A 21,980-nucleotide genomic window follows, 5' to 3' on the forward strand; every position below is an offset into this window, starting at 1 on the left:
TGGGATGCTGCATGAAGCTGGTTGGTAGCTTTTCTCCTTAATGTGCTCTGAGAACACGAGGATGGGACCATCCCATCCCTGTTTCTCCCACAAACAAGAGCCCTGCCACTGCTTTGTTCAGAAAGATTTTCTTTCAAGCAACCCTTTGTGTCACCCTCCCGTTCAGCCGTGGCAGTGTGTCTGCTTTGTCCTGCCAGCTCAGCCATGGAGTGTTTACAAGCCTCCCTCACCCTTCCAGGCTGTGGTTCAGCTCCATTGACACCGAAGGCAACAGACTCCTCTCTCGGCTTGTGATGAATCAATTACTTCCTCTGACACTCTATTACTATAGCCCTTACATCTCCAGATTGCAGATGAAAAGACAGGCTGAGAAGGGGGACAGGGAAGGGGAGAGGTCTCCTGAGGTCTCCTTCAATTGAGTTGTTGGACATCTGAAGAAATCCCCATCTGCCATATTTAAAGACACAGAGAGATGTTTTGCTCCTGAACAGCAGAAAAATCAGAGGGTTTTCACAAAAGAAAACCTAAGAAATCAAATGGGTCAAAAAACTTCAACAAGATGCAGTGAACATAGATCAATGGTGAGTCAGTCCTCTCTGCTGATGGAGATCCCAGACCTTGTTCCTGCCCATGATTATCAGCCAAATATCAGTATTACCAAAGAGACAGTCATTACACCTTCCCTTTTCACTGCAAAATAACAATGTAAATGAAACCTCACACCAACATTTACAAAGGAGGAAGGAAGCTGAGCACATGCCTCAAACTCTCGTGCTGCTGGTGGAGGGGGGAGGGCCCTACTCCTTGTTGAACATCCATCAACAACCCCAGCTCTGAGGGTTCCCTGGAGGTTTCTAATGCAATGAGCACTTCCCATGCAAACACCCTGCACGCAGCACAGCCTCGGCAGGCATGAGGCTGAGCACAGGGGCTCTCCCACCACCAGTGAGCGAGTGCTGCCTGTCTCAGGAAAGGGGAATTCCACCTCAAAAAAAGGGTCTACCCTTCCTCACACTGACCACAGTATCTTCTGTACCGCTTCAAGAAGTGACATTTGGGGCAGTCACAGAACAAACATGGAGCAGCCAACCTGTCAGTTTCTGTGCCATTTGTAACAGGACGGAGACTTCAGCATAGGATTTCTGCTCTCAGACCCCACTACTTCAGGCTCTGCTTCCAGAATTCATTAAACAATAACATCTCCGCACCCGACCCAGTGTTACTTTAAAACAACACTATACAACTGCTGTAATTGCTCGGCAACGCTGTATGTAGATCCCAAGAATTCCTTGGGATTCAGAGGCAAGGGGGAAAAAAAAACCAACAAAACCCCTGTAGGTTTTTCACTCTTTCTAATGATCTACTGATCTACTCACTAAGCCAGCATAAGGAAAGCTTTCTATGGTATGTTTGAACTGATATATCAAAGACAGTTGCCTAAAACATCCTAGCTGTCATTAGTGGACCATGACTACTATTAACTTATAAGGAATTCCAGGATCACTAGACTGTGCTTTGCAACATATTATTACATTGCCATTCAATGGTGGTGTGCAGCTGCTTGATTGAAAGAAAACAGAGAACTAGCCTCAGACTAAAAACTAACCTCACCCAATTCCTTCAAATATGCTCTATGCTGAGCTCTGGCCAAAAGCAAACAAATTTCTTCTGTTTTTCAGTCAGCTCTTCGCAGTCTGTTCTTTTTATTTAAGTGCAGAATTCACACCTAGCCAGAAAAGGCTGGGAACAAACCAGTTGCTATCTGCAGCACTCTGACCTGCTCCTGTGTGATGCTGCAGTAGCCTTTGGAAGCGAGTGTGCATTGCACTGTTGCTACCTAGACTGGGGTTTATGCCTGCAGATGCCCAGGTCTTCTTTATAAAGCAGGGAATTTAAAGCGATTCACCAGTGCAAGAACAGTAAATCAATAGCAGAGAAGGGGAAGAACCCAAATCTCACAACTCCCAGACCTGGTATTTGCTGGTGAGTCTGCCACTCCCCTGTTACAGCCTGACAATAGGGATGATATCCATTTAGCTAAGGCAAACAGGTTTTACATAAATCAATGTAAAACCTCACACCGGTCTTACTAAGCTTTGCATCTGGTCCTTAAAAAAAAAGGGATTTTTTTTTTTTAAATTAAATATCATTCTGGCACTCTCCTTACATTCACTAAATCTTCTAACTCCTGCATCCAGACAGCAAATCCATGACATGGAAGAGCACTGCTAACCCCACTGTGCAACACAAAAAAAAGTGAACAAGACTCATACCCCCACAGACATTTATTTAGGCACCTGAGACCCATCAGTCTGGGATGAGCTTCTGTGAATGGTATCACCTGGTGTCACACAGTGGGCTGGAGCACTGTTGCAAAGATAGTCATGGGCCTCAGGCTCTGTTGAAAGCATGAGCACCTCAACACTGCAGTTAACAGGCCATTTCAGTGGGAGTGCACTACTGCTATCCTATTGCATCTGTGCTACGGGGGGTCAGCAAAGATGCAAGGGGCTTAGAGCTGGAACGTGGCTTACAGTGTTCACTCAAAAAAGGCACACATTTCTGAGACTTTCAGCTGGATTCTAAACCCATTTAGTGAGGAGTCACCACAACCAGCCCTGTGCTTGTTCCCTCTCCAGGTGCTGTGGGGTCCTGTTCCCTCCCTAGCTGTACAGAGAGGCTAAGAAGTGAGGACACCACTGCCACCAGCTCCTCCCCCGACAGCAGGAAGCAGGGGGAGAGGTCTCTATCTCTAGTGCTATTGTTCCCAGTGTCACCAGCTGGCCCTCAATTTGTCATCATGCCAACGGGAAACAAGGTGCAAAATGAGATCTGACTCCTACGCACCGGATGTTAGTGAACTGGCGAGACACAGGAGACCCCACGAGAGTGCATTTGGGGCCACCACCTTCTGCAGAGCCTGGAATTGGTCTGTCCCTGCAGGGAGGCTCCGGGGCACAGAGAAGCACAGCCACAGAGCAAGCAGAGATGGGCAGCATGGAAGAGAGAAGTGAACAGCTTTGAGCTGTTAACTCATGTGGCTGGGCTAATGCTGTCACAGCTAACCCATTCATTGATGTTCCATTTTGGAAAATGACCTGGGCTTGACGGGAATTGTGAACCATACAACGGATGCAGGATGGAGCTAAAGAACAGTAGAAGCTCATTTGAAGACAAGTTGAGCTGCAGTGTCATGTTACCCAGACTAAATTATTTCCTGTACATTAGAAATGTTGCTTCTGGCTACCCATACCACAAATGTATGAGCAAGCAAATGCCTTCCTTAGCATCTCATCTGTGACTTCCCCTCTCTGCAAAGTTAAACAACTCCCTCAGTGCTGCAGGAGATGTGGTCACTTCCCCTTGCATCCTAGTGAAGAACACCCCCAATCCCTGGCATTCTGTAGTGCTCCAAATGTATTTCTCCTTTTCAATCATTTTCCCAATCTCAAGATGAACTGCATTGTTTCTAAAATGTTTACTAATAAGCTAATTATGCATACTTTTCAAAGCATTTACTAATTAGCTGTCCATAATTGCTGCCTTGTCTACTCTTAACCTTCACTGATGGAAGGATGGCTTCTTGCAATATTATGCTCTTGTCTGAAGGAGATGGCAAGAGAGGCAGGTTGAATGCTGCAGCCGCCAGCTGCCTGCCTGTCTGTGGGCACTGGGTCTGGATGCAGCTCTCCCCACCACCTGAGTAAGGAATTTGAGCCAGTATCTCTGCTGCTTTCTAGGAAGGTTGCAGAGCTGTTTTGTTTCAGTGCCCAGCTTCCTGGAAGCTCAGGAGATGGCCATGCTGCCCTAAGAGGCCTTCGCTGGCTGGCAGAGCCACATCTCGCCCTTGGTACCATGGCATGGGAACATCAGCGTGTTGCTGCCAGTGTCCCCTGGCAGGCAGTGCTCTGTGAGATGGGCGCTAGAAGTGTGCTGTCTCCCCCTGCCAAACCTTGGTTCCCTCTGCCCTTCAAGTTGGGGGCAGGGGTATCTCCTGGCATGCCTGCCCTGTATCCAGCACACACCACCAACATGCTGAACTTAGTTCAACTCTCTTGGCACTACCGTGGCACTTATTAGGTCACAGTGACAACTGCATAAAATTTCCTCACTACAGTGGCCTCAGTTCCTGTTTCTGGAAACCCTCAGGGCTTGACACTGGGAGCCAAAGTCCAGAGGAAGAGCCTGACTGCAGCTCTAGACTGTTTCCAATTTGCCATGTTCTGCCTGTTTTGAGAGTCACTGGCCCCCGTCTCCAGAAACCTTCGCCAGCATTTTGCATGTGCCACCAGAGGGGGCTGCGAGCCACGGCAGCGATCCCCCAAATCCTTCCCAGGCAGGGATCCCACCAACTGCAACCCAGCTGCAGCATGTGTTGCAAATGGCTACAGAAAAACCTGCTGGCATGGTCTGATTATCAGCCAGGCTTTTTTTAAAACAACAGCGTGCCTCTGGAGCAGATGTTATGACTCAGCTGAAAGGTCTTCTGCTTGCAGAGGAAGCACAAGTGTGTCCACTGCAGCTTGGAGGAAGTGTGGCTCTGCTGTGTGTGTACACCAACATCCCAGCACTCAACAGTCAGCAGCAGGGCCCAGCCTAATCCTCTGGCAGAGTCAGCTGAGTGTGGCTGGGGGTGGCACAGTCAGTAGTCAGTAGATTCCCTCTCAGGGCGGAGGTTTTAGTGGTCCAAAGAAGAGACCAGCAGCAGGAGGGTGGCACAAATGGAAAAGGTGGTTGGTCATAAATGCAATGATTCACTCATAGCTGAGGTTTCTGACTTAGATTTTCCAAGCAAGCAGCGCAGACAGAACAGCAAAATGGCAATTAAGAAAGAGTGGACAGTTCAGCTACATAGCTGCACAACCTGGGGGACAGCTGCTCCTGTTGCACATGTATTGCAAATGGTTCAGGTCACTCCTGGGATCACAAATAAACCCTGGCATGCACAAGGCTGCCCAGCTACCACCATGCCACACAGGAAATGGAAACATTTCACCACAGCAGCAGCGTGCTCTTTTCCACTGCATGACACTTCCCTGTTCAGGGAACACATATTGATGACACAGGGCTGCACTATCCAAGCAACAGCTGCACTTGTGCAGCACAGAGAGGAAGAAACAGCAAGCAGCGGACTAGTACGATTATTTCCGAATAGTTCGGCAGATCTTTTATCGAAGCATCAAACTTCCCTTTTGGCTCTGTCATTACTGCTGTAGCCCCACAGCTGCAGGACAGCACAAACAATGGTCTGGATCCCATATTCCCTGTCACAGCATGCCCACCCTCCCTGCAACAGGGATCCCTGCTGGCGCGAAACAGTAACAACAGCAGGAGGAGGCCAATTTTCTTAACCTAGTGAGAAAATCCCAAAGCAAGATGCTTCCTTGGAGCACAAAGTGCAGAGAGAGAGAGAGAGAGAGAGAGAGAGAGAGAGAGAGAGATGTTCTGGGGCTTCAATGACACCAAATTACTTCTTTCATGATGGTGGTGGTGGAGTGCAGTTACTTCTTAAAGCAGCTGGACACAGCTTAAAAATAAAAGCCCAGATGTGCCTCCAGAGAACAACAGCAACAAGCAGCACAGAGCAGCCACCCCTGCCTGCCACCTTGGGCATCCATCCCAGGCTGATGCTTCCACCCTCTAGGCTGCTGAAGCTGCTCTCTGCAGTCAGCTCCTGCTCTGGCATCTGGGCAGCACCAGGTACGCAGTCCCTTCCGGCCAGCTGCTGGCTGAAGGGAAATCACTGACGTTTCCACAGACGTCCCCAGGGTGCCTGGCACTGCACAAAACACAGGAGGAAATGCCTCCCATCCCAGAGGGAAATCTAAAGCAGATACAGGGAAAGCCAGAAGGGACACAGTAAAACTAAAAAGACTTTTGCGGGTATTTTTGTAGGCTTTTGAATGGATTTTAGGAATGTAAATGTTATGCTTCATGAGGGAGAAACTTTACCCTAATAAGGTAAAATGAAATGCTGAAAAAAGCAGCAACAGAGGAAGGGTTATGGTGTTTACCTCTGGCAGCTGGAAGCACTGACTGGCCCCACTGTTGCTCCAACAGCTGGCAGGTAGCAACATGAGAGCAGGAGGACCTTGTCTACCCACAGTCTAAGTGCCACGATGGAGTTCATCAGCCTGTCACCTTTGTGTGAATGTGCTCTATATTAATGATGAGATGTCAAAAGGAGAGCCCTGCCCTGACACTATGTCTTTGATGGTGAACTCCTGTTCCTGTTAAGATTCCCACCTGCAGCTGCAATGAGGTCTTAGCTTCTTCATAAAAAACCCTCTGACACTTAGATGAGATTTATTACTAGATGGTCACCTATTAGTACTGCTTAATGCTCAAGCATTCCACTGTGTTAATATTTGTCTCCTTCTGGTAGATTACTTGGAAAAAAAAATCTCCCTCCTACCCATTTCCTTCAGGCAGTGTTTATCACACACTGTTTTCATTGTTTTGTTATGCTTCCTATCAAGCACTGCCCATGAAGCTCTTTCACACCTACTCCTGTGCAGTGCTGGCTCGAGGGAGCAGGCACCCTAAGACAGCTTGACTCTCAGCTCACAGCTGTGGCCAGCAAAAGCTCAAGTGCACAGTGGATGAATCCTGTTTCACTAACGGCTTCCTCGTGTACATACACACAGAAAGGGAAAGGATGAGACCACATAGCAGCCACTTGGGAGACTGCCACAGTAAAGTAGAAAGCAGCAAAGGGACAACATCTCCAGTGCTCGGGCAGTCCTCCAGCATACACCACCTGCAGCTTAGGACCAGGCACTGCTCTCTCAGAGGCAGCAAAACATGGCAAAAGTTGTCCACAATGCTCAGAGCGAAAACTGACAGCTTCCCCCAGGTAGAGGAAAAACCAGGCGGCCATGGGGGTTTCCATCTCTCTGACCAACCTGGCTTTGCTTGGCTGAGACCCTGAAGAGGCAGAAGCTGGAGTCCCTCCTGTCCAGCTCAACCCCCACCCTGCACACAACATTGTCCTGGCCAATACATATGGCATATTCTGCAGACTGCAAATATAGGCCTATAAAGCTTTTATTACTGTGAATTTGGGGCAACTGCATTAGCTACGAGAAAGCTATGCAGTTCAGCCTGTGCAAACAATAATAAAATCTGATGGAACCATCATTCTCACATACACTGCAAGGCCTTGTTGCGTTCATCTATGCCCACATTAAGTCTTTCTTTACCTTATCTCTTCCTTATACACAGGCCTGATCCTGCAAAGTGCTAAACGCCTTGCACACACAGTGACTTCAGGAAGAGTTCATGGTGTTCAAAGCCTTATTAGCCCAAGCTCTATCTGTAGGGGGTGACAAGATCCCCAATGACATCAATCAGTACACCTTAATTAGAGTTTGAGGAGCTATGCTGATTTTTTGGTAGCTGAGGATCCAGCTCTGCACTTCATAACCTTCAGTACATCAATCGTCAAACCCATGCTGAATTCTTTGTTCACCACAGGACTGATTCTGCAGTCCCATAAATGCTTCCTCTGTCCCTCTGTCCTTTCTTGCAAACAGTTTCCCTCTCCATATATAACCCTCTTTTAACCAACAGGAACAGTGTGTCTAGCAAGACTGCTGTGTCAGGCCTGTTTTAGGAGATCCCAAGCTCCCTCATGCTCAGGCATCCCTGCAGCTGTCTGTGGATTACAGATTAAACACACAGGTTTATATGTCCACCGAGACCATGTTATTAACTCTGCCTTTTACAGTGCCCTTTGATGCCATTAATTATTCTTTAGTAGTTGTTAATTGTTTTTCCTGGACATCTAGTTTCTGAATCACTTCTTAGGAAAAAAAAAGGAAAATAAGCAAACAAATCCAACCCCCCAGTTTGCCAAACATAACAGAAAAAGCACTCTGGGAAGTCAGATCCAGCACAAACAGCTCAGACCCCCGAGCCTCCAGCCTCACATGGTCCAAACCTCAGTCTCCAGCTGCAGGGCTCTCTCTGCCATACCTCTGCCTATTTACAAACCAGGAAATTGCTCTGCTCTCCCAGCATGGTTTAAAAGGAAAGTGAGGCCACTTCGACACAGAAAAACAAGCAGCCTTTTAACCAAAGTCAAGGTCAGCTTGAAAGCCAGTTGGCTCTTGCTTTCAAGCTATATCAGGTAAATTAAGAATTATCCAGCGTATCATCCTATGAGTCTGAAGCAGCATCTTACAACCTCACACTCAGCAGAGGCAGCTCTTGCTCCTGAAAGGCAAGGAAATGCAGTGCTATGGGGGCTCAGGATGATGCTTGATTTCAAGTGCAAGGAAGCATGAGACCCATACTACTAGGCAAAAGCAGGAAGAGGAGGTAGCTATGTACTAGAGAGGAAGAGGAAGGCTCTTACTTGCAGTCATGTTTTTCGATTTCAAAGTGAGGGTTGAAGTTGAGAATTATCTTCTGGTTGGATTCAGGAGCGTAGATGACCCACTCACAGTTCTGGTGGGAGGGGTAGTCATTGGGGTATCCTGGGGAAGTGATGTACCCGGCATCCTTGGAGTTCAGGCGACCCCCACATGGCTGAGCTGCAGAGACACAGAAGAGAATAACGCATTGAAACAGGTTCTGGGCATCAGCTGCACACAGCAGGTCCCACCAGACCACTGATAGGGGTGATCTGATAAAGACCATTCTCCAGGCCATTGACATCCCTTTGGTACTCTAATATTTGATATTAATCTCTGGGCAAGAACAATTATTCTACAGAACAAACATATGCCTTTCCCCTCCACCTCCTGCCACACTTACATACCACATTTCACACAGACCAGAAAAGAGAAATGAATGCTCTTGCCAAGGCAATTACTGAGCCATAAAGTAAGAGACAGATTGATATCAGATCATCTGGAGCTGCCTCATTTTATCCCTTCTTTTGCCTCCTTTGCAAGCTGCTCTGTGGCAGTCTCCCACAGCTGCCTCAGGAGACACCAAAATTTGGACACAACAAATTTGATCCAGCTGCAGGAGGGCAGAAGGCTTTGCTGCTCCCAGGGAAGGAAACTAAGGCACATCAGGGATGATGGCGAGCCCAGGCCCACTCACGTTGTGTGGCAGAGCTAGGGACAGCATCTGTCCCTCCTGGTCCCAGCCTGCAACCCCATGACAGCCCCTTTCCACTTGCTGTGCTCTCCCTCCCCAACCAACCCATCTCAGCAGACTGGCCTCCTGAAACCTGGCAAGCAAATCCAGCCATTGGAACTGCAGACACAGATAATCAGCAGTGGTGGTTTTGTGGGACTAGCCCACAAATGGCTGGCAATGGCTGCGTGGTGAGCAGAGGAAGCTCTCTCAGCTTTGGGTTAGAACAGGCTCTAGAGGGTGATTTCATAATCAAAAAAACATTTAATCTCATGAACACTGCAAATCAAATTTATTACTGTATTACTCGCTGAGAGGAAAATCTGCATCATGGGGTCACTTGATAATGCACAACAAATCCCAACAAAGCCCCTTTTTCATGGGGCTCCCATCACATGTGTCCTGCTGGCCCCCCTCCCCTGCCACCACCCTGTCCCAGCACTGCAGCCCTGCAGGCTCAAGGGCTGCCCACAGAAGACAGCATTGCCTCTTCACACCCAGCACAACAGGCAAAACCCACCAAAATGGGCAAAACCTCCAAAAAACCCTAAGTCCCTCCATAGGGCAGGCTGGCAGGCATACAGGGTGACCCTGGTCCTGCGTTGTGGAAAGTCTTTCCCCTCCCTGACAATATGTAATGGGGTATAATATGGGATGCAAACCCTTGTGGGTTGTCTGCACTGTGAGGCTGTCCCCTCAGCTTCCCCACAGCCCCGGAGGACTCAGGATGCACAGAGGGTGTGAGTGGGTGTTCCCGAGGCACACATGTGCATGCTCTCAGATGGAGCCTGAGGCACTTCCCAAACCCCCAGGGGAGTCAAGGCACAGAGAAGCATCATTCTTGGTGTAGGAGAGTAACCACACAATCCAGATCCCATCAGCTCTGTGAGCCAAGGGTCTCCACAGTGCTCCCCACTGCCTTGGTCCTCCAGGATGTTCCTGTCCTTTCACAGCAGCACTCACTGCAAAGCCCCAGAATGACCCTGGAAAAGCAGAGCGGTGCAGACTCATATGGGCTCAACCCCATGCTGCGGGTCTGGCTCTGTTCCTCTGCCATGGGGTGTGACAGGCCCCAGGGGTGTCCCCTGGCAGATTGTCACAAGTCCACCCACTCTCAGTAGGGACATCCCAGCCTGCCTTCAGACTGCCTCTTGCCAGAGCCAAGGCGAGCAGCAGGAGTGAGGCAGGACCCCTCAGCGGTAACGCTTCATCAAAAAAAAAAGCACTTTAAATAAACAACCTGCTGCCTGTACGCTGCCTGCAGAAAATGCACGTGTCCTGCGTGAAAAAAAGGGCAACAGGAGGGCCCTTCATGGGGCAGCAAGGCTTCCTTTGACATGAAAAAGCACTGTCTCAGTTTTCTCCATGTTTTTCATGCCCTCTAACACATTCTTTCTTCAAAATAACTTTCTTCTCACACACCCAAAGGCAGCTCTGCAGCCTTCCCTTTTTTCTTAAAATAATCCTGCAAGTATCCTGAAAAATATGAGAGGAAAAATCACAACACTGCCACGATGAGCTGAGAATACCAAAAAACATCTGGTTTTGTTCCACAGGAGAGCTTGCTCAACACACAAACATTTACAAACCTACGTTCTTGCACAAATCGCTTCTCTCAGCAAGGCATATTTGCCCACACGTGTCTATGTGGGTTTGGAGGGAGAGAGAGAAAGAGACATTCATATGGAAAGAAGAAATTCACGGACTTGTTGACATCAATGTACAAATAGACGTGTAATTCACACTTCACTCATGTGCGCACTTTCACACCTTCTCATAAAAATTCACACCTCGTTTGCACACATGTCCACCCCCTCCAGCAAAGAAAAATATTCAAGCTGCAGATTATTTTTCTTGGAAAGGGCAAAGTCTCGAAACAATGAAAATACAGTCAATCCTTCCACACCTCATCATCCCCTCCCCGTCTCTCCAGCTTTCACACACATGCTACCCCCGCTAGGCTGATACCACCAACATCACCCCCCCTTCAGAAGCTGCTAGCCCCTTACTCACACTGGATACCGTGAATACCCTGTGAGCCCTTGCAACTCAACCAGTTGGAGGGGAACTGCCATGTTAACAGAGGTGTCAGGCTCCAGCTTGCTCTAGCTCTTCCCTAACAAATGAACTCAGGAGCAGAAACAGAATTTTACACTGACCTTGAAACTTCTCCCTTACCCTGCAAGGCCATCACAGTGCAGCAGGACCAAGCTAAGGAAAACCCTAGGCTTGATCCTAATTTCAGGTCAGCTTGGTGCCCAATCAAAGCATTGGTGCCAGTGAGTACAGCCTGAGTGAGAGGGGCTAGAGCCCAGCTCTCTGGAACTGAGATCTCTCCAGCAAAATGGGACAAGAAGGTGAAACCATTGAGTGAACAGGAGCACCAGCCACATCCCTCAGGTGTTCAGATACCACCAGGAATATGTCACCATCTTTCTGAAGCAGGGAAACTCTCCCACCAGCAGGAAAGCTTATCTGTATCACTGAGAGGAACAGATTTTGTCCTCTCATTCATCCATCCACAGGAAGATCCAGAGAAATGAAAGGGGCTACTTTAGTACAGCACAAAAGCATACCGGGGAAGCCAGGGCTTCTTAGAATTATCTGAAGAGGCAAAATGACTTTAATATCTCTGTAATTGTTCTGTCAGGCCTTTCCTCTTTTGACTCACTGGTATCCAGCAGATGAACACTTGCAACAACAACAACAACAACAATAAAAAAATCTATCACTATGCCCACTGACGGGCAAAGGGTTTGCCTCAACAGTAATGCCAACTGCTGTCTTTCTGTATAAAATATAGCCTATTTAGTACACAGTAGAGAGTGAGTGCCATGGCTACGACTCCGACTGTATGCTCTGGAAGCAAGACGTGCTCCATAGCTAATGGGCTCTGGCAGCTTTTGCCAGCCCTGAATTCACTTAATAAAATTAAAATTAAATTCTGAAGTACAAGCCAAGCCTGCCAGGTGCGTGGGACATCCCATTGCTCAGTAAGCAAAATGTAGGCACTGAAAGCAAACTGTTGGAGCCCCTGCCAGTCCGCAAGGTGGAGGGGCCAGTGGAGTTCTGTGCTAATGGCAAGGCCACAGGAGAGCAGCAGGGCTCCTCAATGGAGGCTATGGAGGTTGACACTCCCAGGCAGTGGTGGAGCAGGCTACATTCAGGATGGAAGATCTGCAGATCCCCTCTTTTGTTAAGGATCACCACATAACTCATCCCTGCAGCCCTCTCCTTGCAGGACCATTTCAACAGGGTAACTACACCAGATGATGACAACCAAGCCATAGGGATGGGAAAAGAAGACCTGGAGAAGTTCACAAGGGGTAGACTCCTGCAAATGTTGCAGTGTACAGTGGGCAACTCCAAAGTTTCCCTAAACTGCTGAAGACACACAGGCTGATGAAGTCTCTTCCAAGCAATCATCACTCAGAGGACCCAAAAAATAACAGCCAGGCCCCAGGAACCTTCACCCACACTTGGGTTTTTTCAGCTCTGCAGCTCATCAGGTGCATGCTGAAACCTTAGGCTGGGAGCAGGGCATTCTCCTACTTAAATTTCCTGCCGATTAAACCCCTCTGGATTTTCCTCACCCCAGGAGAGCAGGGCTCACTGTTATTGTTGGACCTTCCACACAGAAACTAAAGCCAACTCTGCCTGTAACAAAAATAATCATCACCAGAGAGGTCTGTTTCACAACAAACACACATACTACAGCCTCTCAGAGCTTGTAGTGTCCAGCACAAAACTATCACATGTTTTAATCTGCTGAGTTCAGTTTATTTTGGGATGTCATTCAGGGCTGTGCACAAAACTTAAGGTGTTCTGGATGCCTTAGCAGCAAGCAGCAGCATTGCTGTGCTGCTTGAAAAGAGCAGCCTTCGAGGATAGCAAAGGAGAAAGGGAGAGAGATCCTGTGAGTTCTACAGCAGGCAGATGCACCAGCTAACCTTGTCACTTCTCTTCCCCACACGAGGCCCTCCGGCCCAGCTCCACACTCTCATTCAACCAATGCACAAGATTTCCATGTCCCAGGATTCAGCACTGGGCAGAGGAGATTTGCCCTGCCAACCCTCCAACAGCAAAGCAAAATATGGGTCCTGGCATGCATGACCCAATGCTCTCAGAGCTGCTGAACTTGGCTTGAGCCCTTGTGCAGGAAACCCTGCGTTTCAGTCCAGTTAGAGTAAAACAGCTCTTCAAGAGGCAGAGTTTTTCAAGGTCCATGTGTGTCCAAGCACTTTGCCAAATCCCAGTATGGAGGAGACAAACAGACCTCTTCTGCCAAGGATTCATTACCGTTAATGTTTATTCTGCCTCATTCGCTGAGCTCTGACCCTGGCTGGGCACAGCTAATGTGGCAGAGGCTCTCGCCCCAAACTACATGGCACAACTTTTGCCATGAGGCATTCAACTTTTGTATGAGCCCTTGGATATAAATGATACCGCTTAGCAATTGGCCAAGGAGAGAGACACAGTGCAGAGGAAGCTAATGAGATTAGTTATTTTATCCCCAGTAGCATACATCATTTTAGCAGAAGCGTGTTTGCTTTGGATTGTAAGATAAAGCTTCAAAGGCTTCCTGAACAAATTAATGGACAAACACACCCAAACAACACAAAGCACTTACACGCACATTTCATTCCAGAACACTACCCACATCCACATCTTGGGATTTCACACAACCAGAGAAAGTCCCCTGAACATTTCATTGAGTACTTTTACCAGTTTAACTAAAATTTCACTTAAAAGTAGAGGCACGGCAAAGCAGAACTTAAAGACTCCTTTTGTGATTTGAACTAGGATTTTGTTCAGCTCGAAGTGTCTCAAGCCTGTCACGAGATAAGCTCATAAAAACACTGACTGGGCTTAAGCAAGAAAGGAACGCGCCAATCCATCAGTTGAAGAATGCAACCATTTGACTGCTTCCTAAGGCAACTGGGAAGGGATGCAATATATTCATTTTATAGTGCTGGACAGCAGTGAAAGGGGAATGCCGAAAAGCTCACCAAATGGAACATTTTAGCTGTGAACCTTCGCAAAACGGAACATTTTAAATTATTTTTAAAGAAGAGAGTGTTGAAGCAGGGAAGAGAGAGGAGGAGATTTGGAGACTTCTGATACCTGCACTTTTTTTGCCATGTTAATCCACAAAAGAATTAAGTGGAAACCTGAAATAGAGACCTACTCAAGCTTCACCGTGGAAAATGAGAGGGCCAAATCCTGCATGCAAATCCAGGTAATTCGCTTTGAAATCACCGGAGTTCAGCTGATTTCCACCCCTGCAGTTCTGGACAGCCTTCCAGGGGCTGACATCACTTTGTACCACTTGAGCCAGTGACAACCTTGACCTTTAAGCGTCCATCCTGTCCACCCCTTCTCTTTTATCTTTGATGAGATTTTATATCCTGTTTTTACATGGTGCCACCTTCACTAACTTTATTATTTGTCATCTTATATCACAGACAAATGCAATTCCAATAGGGCAACCACCTTAATAGTGTTAGCCTTATATAGATACATGTGCACACAATTCTCCCAGCTTGCCTGCGAATGTAATTGGTGGGTCTAGAATTACAACTCCTGGCTGCTCCAGTAATCATTCCAGAGAGCATGCAAGTGTGTGCGTGCATATGCAAGGGAGGAGGATAACTGCATTTTGAACTTGGAGAAATCCTTCCTGCCTCTCCTGCCTCAGTGTTAGGTTCCCAAGGGTTTGAACTCTCATGGAAACACACTGCCATCTCCCAGGAATAGGTGGCAGCTTTAGGAGACCTTCAAGCTGCAGGTCAGGCAGTTGCTGAAGAAAACTCGCCAATACTGTGGGCACGGAAGCAGATTCAGGGAAGCTTGAAGGCTTTTTGCATGGCAGCCTGCCACCCTACCTTATAGGATACATTACAAAAAAAATATGAAGATGAAACAGTTTGCTGAGCCATCCCTGTGAATGCTGCCAATAACAGACTCGTTTGAGGGCCATGGAGACAAGAGACATTTCTAGTAGCACACATGAAAAAAAAGATTCATCTAGGATTCCTCTCTAAAGAGCTTCAGGTTTGATGAAAGGTGTTCAATGCCTCTGAAATACTAATTAGTATTATTATTACAAAAATTCTAAGAAGAAAAAAAAGCTTATCTCATCTCTCATCTCTCCCCACACCCTCACAGCTTCCTCACTTTGAGTCATCTGTCAGGGTCCTGACATTCATCCACTCTGAAACTGAATCCTGCTTTTCCCCACCAGGCAGTGGCAGTTTACTCCAGTCTCTTCCCAAGGCAGCTGGCAGAGCCTCTCTGAATCCCACAACACCCCTAGCTTGGCCCTTCCTCCCAGGGGCCCTGTTGGAGCCTCAGAGCAAAACGCGGTGCCTTGGCTGCAGTCAGCCCCACGGACGGGACAGGAGGGGAAGCAGCACCTTTGGAGCCACCTGGGGAGAGCCCCATCACAGCTCCCTTCACCTATGCTGCTGAGCAGCAGTGGCTTCGGCCTTTTGACAGTTTGCTCAAATCCAGCTACTGCTCAGCCTCACTACTAGCACCGAACTTATTGCATATTCTGGCAAGTGTTTTAAACACATTGTTACCTGCTGAGCACATATTCAGCAGTAAAACAGAAAGAGAGGAAAGTAGGAACAAGCTTGGGGGTGTGCATGAGGGAGAAAGCTGCTGAGGGGCTCTGGGCGTGTCAGGGAGAGTGCAGGGAAGGGAAGGATGCAGAACCATGTGTGTGTGGCAGGCAATAAGGCAGTTTCACCAACTGGAGGGCCTCTGTGTGAAAGAGGAAAGGTAGAGATCTGTAAGCCTATGAAGAGAGAGAAGAAACCAGGAAGACTGTGTGCGTGTATGTGTCTACATGCACAAGGGACTAGGGTTTTCCTCCCTCCTCTTCTCACACACATCCTTTAAAAACCAGGGCCCAAAAGAGCCTTTCAACAAAATGTAAGCGGAGTAAAAGGACAGCATCCTTTTGGCTTCACCATCTGCCTAGGAGAGACACAGAGAAAGGCAGCTGTTCAAGCCCTACACAAGCACTTCACAGCTAGGGGTGACCCACCAGAACAGCTGGGCAGATGTTCTGCCTTTGTCTCAAATGCACAGAGAGAAATGAGGGCAGGTTTCAAAGACCTGGAGCCCAGCACTTCATCTCTGGAACCCTTTTTCTTTGACTCATCAAGTATGAAGAAAGAGGAAGAAGCATTCAGACAAAAAGTCCCTACAGCCATCCAGCCCTGCAAGTAATACTTCAGGCTATTCTGCATGCCAACTTGCTGTTTGTACCCCCTTTCCTGACCTGTTTGGGAAGAGGCTGCCTCACCAAGGCTGTGGTTGGAGCCCGCACCCCCCAGCATTACCCTAGCTGTCCTCCCCAATGCATTTCATGGGCACCACTTGCACATAGAAAGGGTTACAGATCCAAGTTGTGATTCCAAGTGTTTGGCCCTGTGCCTGCCGATCTCGTGCTGACAAACCTCTCCGTGTCTACTCTTGTGTCTTTTCACTGCACAAGCATCAAACCCGGCTCAGGATCTGGCCTTCTGAGATTGCGATTTGGCTCAGACAGGGAGCAGGCTGACCCTTTGATTCTAAGTGTGATTAAAACCACGCTACTGTAGCGCTAAGCCGCGTGCAACACTGTTAGCAACAGCCCTGATTTATGTTGTTGCTAGTATTGCGGTTTCCACCAGGGTGTAGACAGGGATTTCGAAAATAGCCCAGCTACCTCTTTGTCTGTGTGTGTATTATAATTAGAAATGTGTCAAAGGGCTGTTACAGAGTGAGGATAGAGCTGGAAACGTTCACACCCCACTTCTGCCCCCACCTCTGTGCTGACACCATCAGTCCCAGCTTGGGTGTGTGCAGGCACATCAGCTCTGCACACTTCCCGGATTAGACAACTGTATTCCCGAGACCCCATGGGGACACAGTGGTGGTGACTTCACCACACAATGGAGAGCAAGTTTAGCAGCTTCCAGTTTGCTCTCAGGCTGCTGCAATCTGCCCCAACCATCATGGCTAAATGACAACTTTTTTTCTATTTCGATTTCAGATAGGATCATGGGTCTCAGATGTAGACGATTTATTTTCCTAGCACAGCTGGTCTGTCAGAGGTCACATAATTTGGCAGCAGTCCCAGTGCTTAAAAATTAATTTTTCCTTATTAATACAACTGGGGGTCCCACAGGATAGGATCCCAGCCTTATCTGAACCTGACAGCTTCCTAAACCCCATGAAGGATGCTTTCTCCTCTCAGGCTATCTGCAGTACAAGGCCACCATGTCCTGGAGCCTGGCGGCACTGGAGGTTTCAGCTAGGAAACCAACCCACCCCCTGCCTGGAGCAGCATGCTGCTGGGACGGGAAGAGCTGCCTCCTCGGGCCCAGCAAAGCGGGTTGCTTTCTCATTTTAACCTTCTAAGCCTTGCATGAGGCACCAAACAGAGTAGGTACTGGGAAGGAGGCTGGGGGGGCAGAGGGAGCACGGCAAGGAGATGAGAAGCACCTCTGTAGAGCCCTCTGGGACCAGTGTGCATGCCTGTCACTCCAGATACCACACACCACGATTTTCTGCAGCAGTAAAATTAGGAAAACAAAATGCACCATCCTAACCTGGGTCAGAGCCCCCCACTGAGCTTGTATCAGTCGTTTTCAGCGATGTTCCTGACAACTATCTGATTCCTAGTCTAAAAAAGCTTTTGTTCCCAGTAAGAGCTGAGTTAACAGCACACGGGCATAAGGCACTACACTCAATGCTTGCGTGGGTGTGTGTGTGCATGTTTGTATGTGTGGCCGCGAGCCTGCTTGGCAGCAATTTGTTTTGGTCCCCCTCCCCACCTTGCTACATCTCCTAAGTAATGACTAAAAATACTAGCTTTTAAGTAAACTATTTGGAAGGCTTCAGAGTGAGCTTTGCTCGGAGCTGCATAAACATCATCTGAACGGCTCAGTACTTGGGTCACTCAAATCTGTTACTTTCTTACTTCATTTCTTTTTACGGGAAAATGAATAACACACAGCCATCCAGCCTTCAGATTTATCTTCCCGGGTCTCCCACCCACTCTCCTCCATGGTTATCTCAGGGTTTGCTTGGCTACATACAAATTGGCAGCTGCCCTGTTTATCTCTTACTATAGAAATATTGCATGAGGTTTTTTTCCATGTGGATTATCATATTATTGTCTATTAAAAACGTCTCCCCTCTCTACTAACCTCCCTTAGGGAACCTAAAGAGGGACTTTCATAATGGGGGAAGGCTTTCAGATACACCAGACTGAAACATAAATCCATCTACCTCTGGCATGTTTTCCTTCCTAGGCTGGCTAATTTACTGGAGCTGAGTGTAGCCTGATCGAGGTTTGCGTCCCATTACCCCGTACTTTTGCTCGCTGCGCTGGCAACAAAGTCATTTGACCGGGTTTGCAGCCACACAACATCTCGGCAAACAACCGCTGGTGTCAGCCGCAGGGAGACAACTTCCTTGCTGGCTCCAACACCATGTGATGCTCTGCTTAGCCGGGAAAACCCCGCGTTCAAATAAACACTTCTTACAGTGACTGAATGGCCTCAGAGACATGGTTGGCTCATAAAACCCTTCCTAGTTAGAAGTCCTGATGCCGGACTCACTCCAAGATATAAGGAGGTGCACGCATGGACAGAGATACACTCGCGCTCAGCAGCCAAAGGGATCGCAGCCAGGCTGTCCAGTGCACCCTCAGGAGCCAGCTTTAGGTTACAGCCCGATCTGCCACAGCACAAAACCCACTCCAGTAGACCAAACACTGCAACAAGGGCCCTCTGAAAAGACTGTTCCACTCAGCAAGTGCCTCCTAGGACACTGTCCTTTCTCTTCATCCCATCGAGTGCCTATTTGTTTTCCTACTTGAACAAAAGATGGGATTTTTTCTTTCCTTTATAACCATAAGGAACGAGGTGATGCCAACAGGCAAGCGAATGTGTGTCGGGAACGTCTGTGCTTCGTTGCTGCAGAAGAGAGGGATTTTCTCAGGCAGCAGAGACTCTCCCACTTCCCTTGTCAAGGGGGAGCTGCTGGCCACGGAGCTCCGGGGCAGCAGAAGGCAGAGAGGCAGGAGAAGGCACACCTCACTGCCATCATCTAACACTGCTCGGGTCAGACCGCGGCTCAGGGCCCTGAGCCATGTCCCGAGGCCCCGACTAACGGGAAGGCAAAGCCGCAGCTCAGCAGCTGCTGGCTTGGCACCACCGTCCTGCCAGGAAGCTCCTGGGCTGCTGAGCGCAGAACTAGCCCCCAGAGAGCAGTGGACGGCATATCCTTTTCCTCTAGGGACCCTAGAGGACCCTTTTCCAGGTCGGGACCCTACTGCCCCCATTAGCCAGACACAAAGCCAGTGCCCCGGGGAGCACAGGGCCCAGCCTCAGCCTGCTCCTCTCCTGTCCCCATGCCGAATCAACGCAAAGACCGGGGCTTCATCCCAGCGCCTCCTGACAGCCCAGCCTAGCTCTTCAGCGAAGACCAGAAAAAACACACTCACGCCCCCAAACCTGACACGAAACCGCCCGGTCCCGGGACAGCCCGGCGTTTGCAAAGTAAGTGCAGGTCCCGCACGTACTGCGGGCAGCCGTTCCCGGGGGGCTGCCCGAAGGGTGCCACCACCGCTAAGCTTCGCCCGCTCCCAGTGCAGCCCTGCATGGCTCCGGCTGCCTGCTCCCTACCAGATTATTTTGATTTCTCACCTAAAGTTTCCCGAGGTTGCAACCGGGCACGCGGACGCGAACATCCGGATGCGGGTGTCCGGGATGCGGCTGGTCCCTACTGCTTTCCCACCCTTCCCCGCAGTCTCCCACAAAACCAGTACGCAACTTTCCAATGCGGCTCCGTCCCCTCGCCCCTTACGCCGGGCGATGGGAGCCGCGCGGCTACAACCGCTGCGTGCTTTACCGGGGGGCTGCGGCATCCCCGCCCCGCCGCACGCACGATACCCCCCAAAACCCAAGCTGCGAAAGCTGCGTGGTGCGGCCAATCCTTCATGTATTCCCTAAATTTATTCCCACGCAAAGCGTCTATGCGTGCGCCCGAGACCGCGCCCGGGCACCCAAAAGTTGGGCGGACGGGGAGGGTTCCCTCGCCCACCCGCGGCTGGGGACATCCCTCGTCCCGGAGGGCGCCTTACCTGTCTCTGCCGTGCCTCCGGCGGCGGGCAAGCACAGCCCTAGAAATCCCCACGCGAGAAGAAACGTATCCATCCTTCGGAACAAATTATATTTAAAAAAAAACCACCACCAAACCCACAACACACGACCGAGGCTGCGGGGCCGGGCTTCGCCTCCCTACCCCGGGCGCGCCGCGCCGCGCCCCGCGTGGGCGCCCCACTGGCGAGGGCTCGGCGGGGGCTCAGCGAGGGGCGGCGACGCTCCCCGGGCCGGGGCTGCGGGGCGGCGGTGCCGGCGGAGCGCCTCTCCCCTAGGGCGACCCGCGGGCCGGCGCCTCGGCATCCCCCGGGGCGCGGCGGCGGCGGTGCGGGCTGGGGCGCCGTCTGCGCCTCCTCTCCCTCCCCGCCGGCGCCTCGCAGCCTTTTCAGCAGGGCGGCATGGCTGTCAGCGCCGAGCGCCGGCACCGCCCCCCGCGCGCCCCCGCGCCCGCCGCGCAGCGCGCCCCCGCGCCGCGCAGCCGCCCCGCCCCGCCCGCGGGCACCGCGGGGGGCCCGCAGCGCCGGCGCGGGGGCAGCGCGGGGCGCGGAGTGGCCCGGGGAGCCGGGCGCGTCCCGGTTGCGCTGCCGTCCGCGGGTGCCGCCGGCCCCCTTCCATCCCCGCAGCGCAGGCAGGAACCAAACCCGATGGAAATAACGGCAAAAGAGCCGGCTGTGCGAAGGGAGACACCCAGAAATTGTCGGATGGGGGAGCATCAGGACAAGGATTGTCCCTGCTCGCGGGCTTTCGCCGCTGCCGGCCGAGACCCAGGAGCGCCGAGCCTCCACCAGAGCCGCCTGCCAGAGCAGGGAGCGGGAGCGGGAAGCACACGCTGCCTCACTCCTGGCACCCGCGTTGCGGTGCAAAGGCTGCTACCGCGGACAAATGCAAACCCGCTCCGGGACTGCACCGCAGTTGGTTTTCACGCTCCAAACCCGTTTTCTGCAAGATGCTCTCTAAAAACACAAACCGAGAACAGCGTTCACATAGTCACCCTAACACTGCTCAAAAAGTTTGTTCGCCTTTGACTTGAGAAGGTTAGGAGTCTCCACCCGGGCTGGAACCGCCGGGATCTTGCGTTTACTCGTCTCTTAAATTCACAGACCGCAACAGGCTGAATGGTACCTGGCAAGATGGGGCCAACTCACACCTCCATGCTGTTTGAGAGGTGAAATTTCAAAACATAGAAGTGAAATGAGTCCTAAAACCCAGCAGCAAAAAGCTGTTTAAAAGCAAATTATTTATGTTTTTGATCAGTCCTTAGATTGTAGATTCCAACTTTCAAATAAACAGTAGACAAAAGGATTAAAGCTACGTTATCTCAGTTTTTTTAAAGTTGGTAATTAGCGAAGAGATACTGGCATGTGGCAGAAGTGAGATACATCATTGTGTGGGTGAGAGGGAAAGTAAGAACGTTTCACTGGTATTCATTTAGGGTGATGAGACTAATTATTTTGTACTCTGCTGTCTATCAGTTATGGGTAGCATCACCAGCTCACGTCAATGAAATCACGATGCCAACCTGTTTAAAGTGCATTCACACGACACAAATGCATTGAGTTCCTCTGAGGCCAGTGGAAGTTCATTGACAGCAACAGATTTGGCCTGACAGACAGATCTGATATTTCAGCCGTTACCCCGAGGGCTGTAGCATCCATCTTCCTTCTCTGTGTTTTGATACCTGATTTTGCATCTTCTGTGTCTCAAGTGTGCTCCAAAACCTGGTGA

General features: G+C 49.9%; 1 protein-coding gene across 3 annotated transcripts in view; it reads right to left on the minus strand.

The window, feature by feature from the left end:
- The window catches only part of NRP2 (neuropilin 2), an 88,658-nt gene extending 68,291 nt beyond the window's left edge, over positions 1-20,367 (minus strand). For all 3 annotated transcript variants that reach the window (XM_018071766.2, XM_018071765.2, XM_018071767.2), the window contains exons 1-2: positions 20,237-20,367; positions 8,360-8,537 (exon numbers count right to left, since the gene is read on the minus strand). In XM_018071766.2, coding sequence (XP_017927255.1) covers positions 8,360-8,537; positions 20,237-20,309 — 251 coding nt within the window. In that variant the 5' untranslated portion in view covers positions 20,310-20,367. The remainder of the gene's footprint in view (positions 1-8,359; positions 8,538-20,236) is intronic.
- Positions 20,368-21,980: the final 1,613 nt, after the last annotated feature.

The sequence above is a fragment of the Manacus vitellinus genome, unplaced genomic scaffold, assembly GCF_001715985.3.
Source record: "Manacus vitellinus isolate BGI_N305 unplaced genomic scaffold, ASM171598v3 scaffold_20_pilon, whole genome shotgun sequence".
Taxonomy (NCBI): domain Eukaryota; kingdom Metazoa; phylum Chordata; class Aves; order Passeriformes; family Pipridae; genus Manacus; species Manacus vitellinus.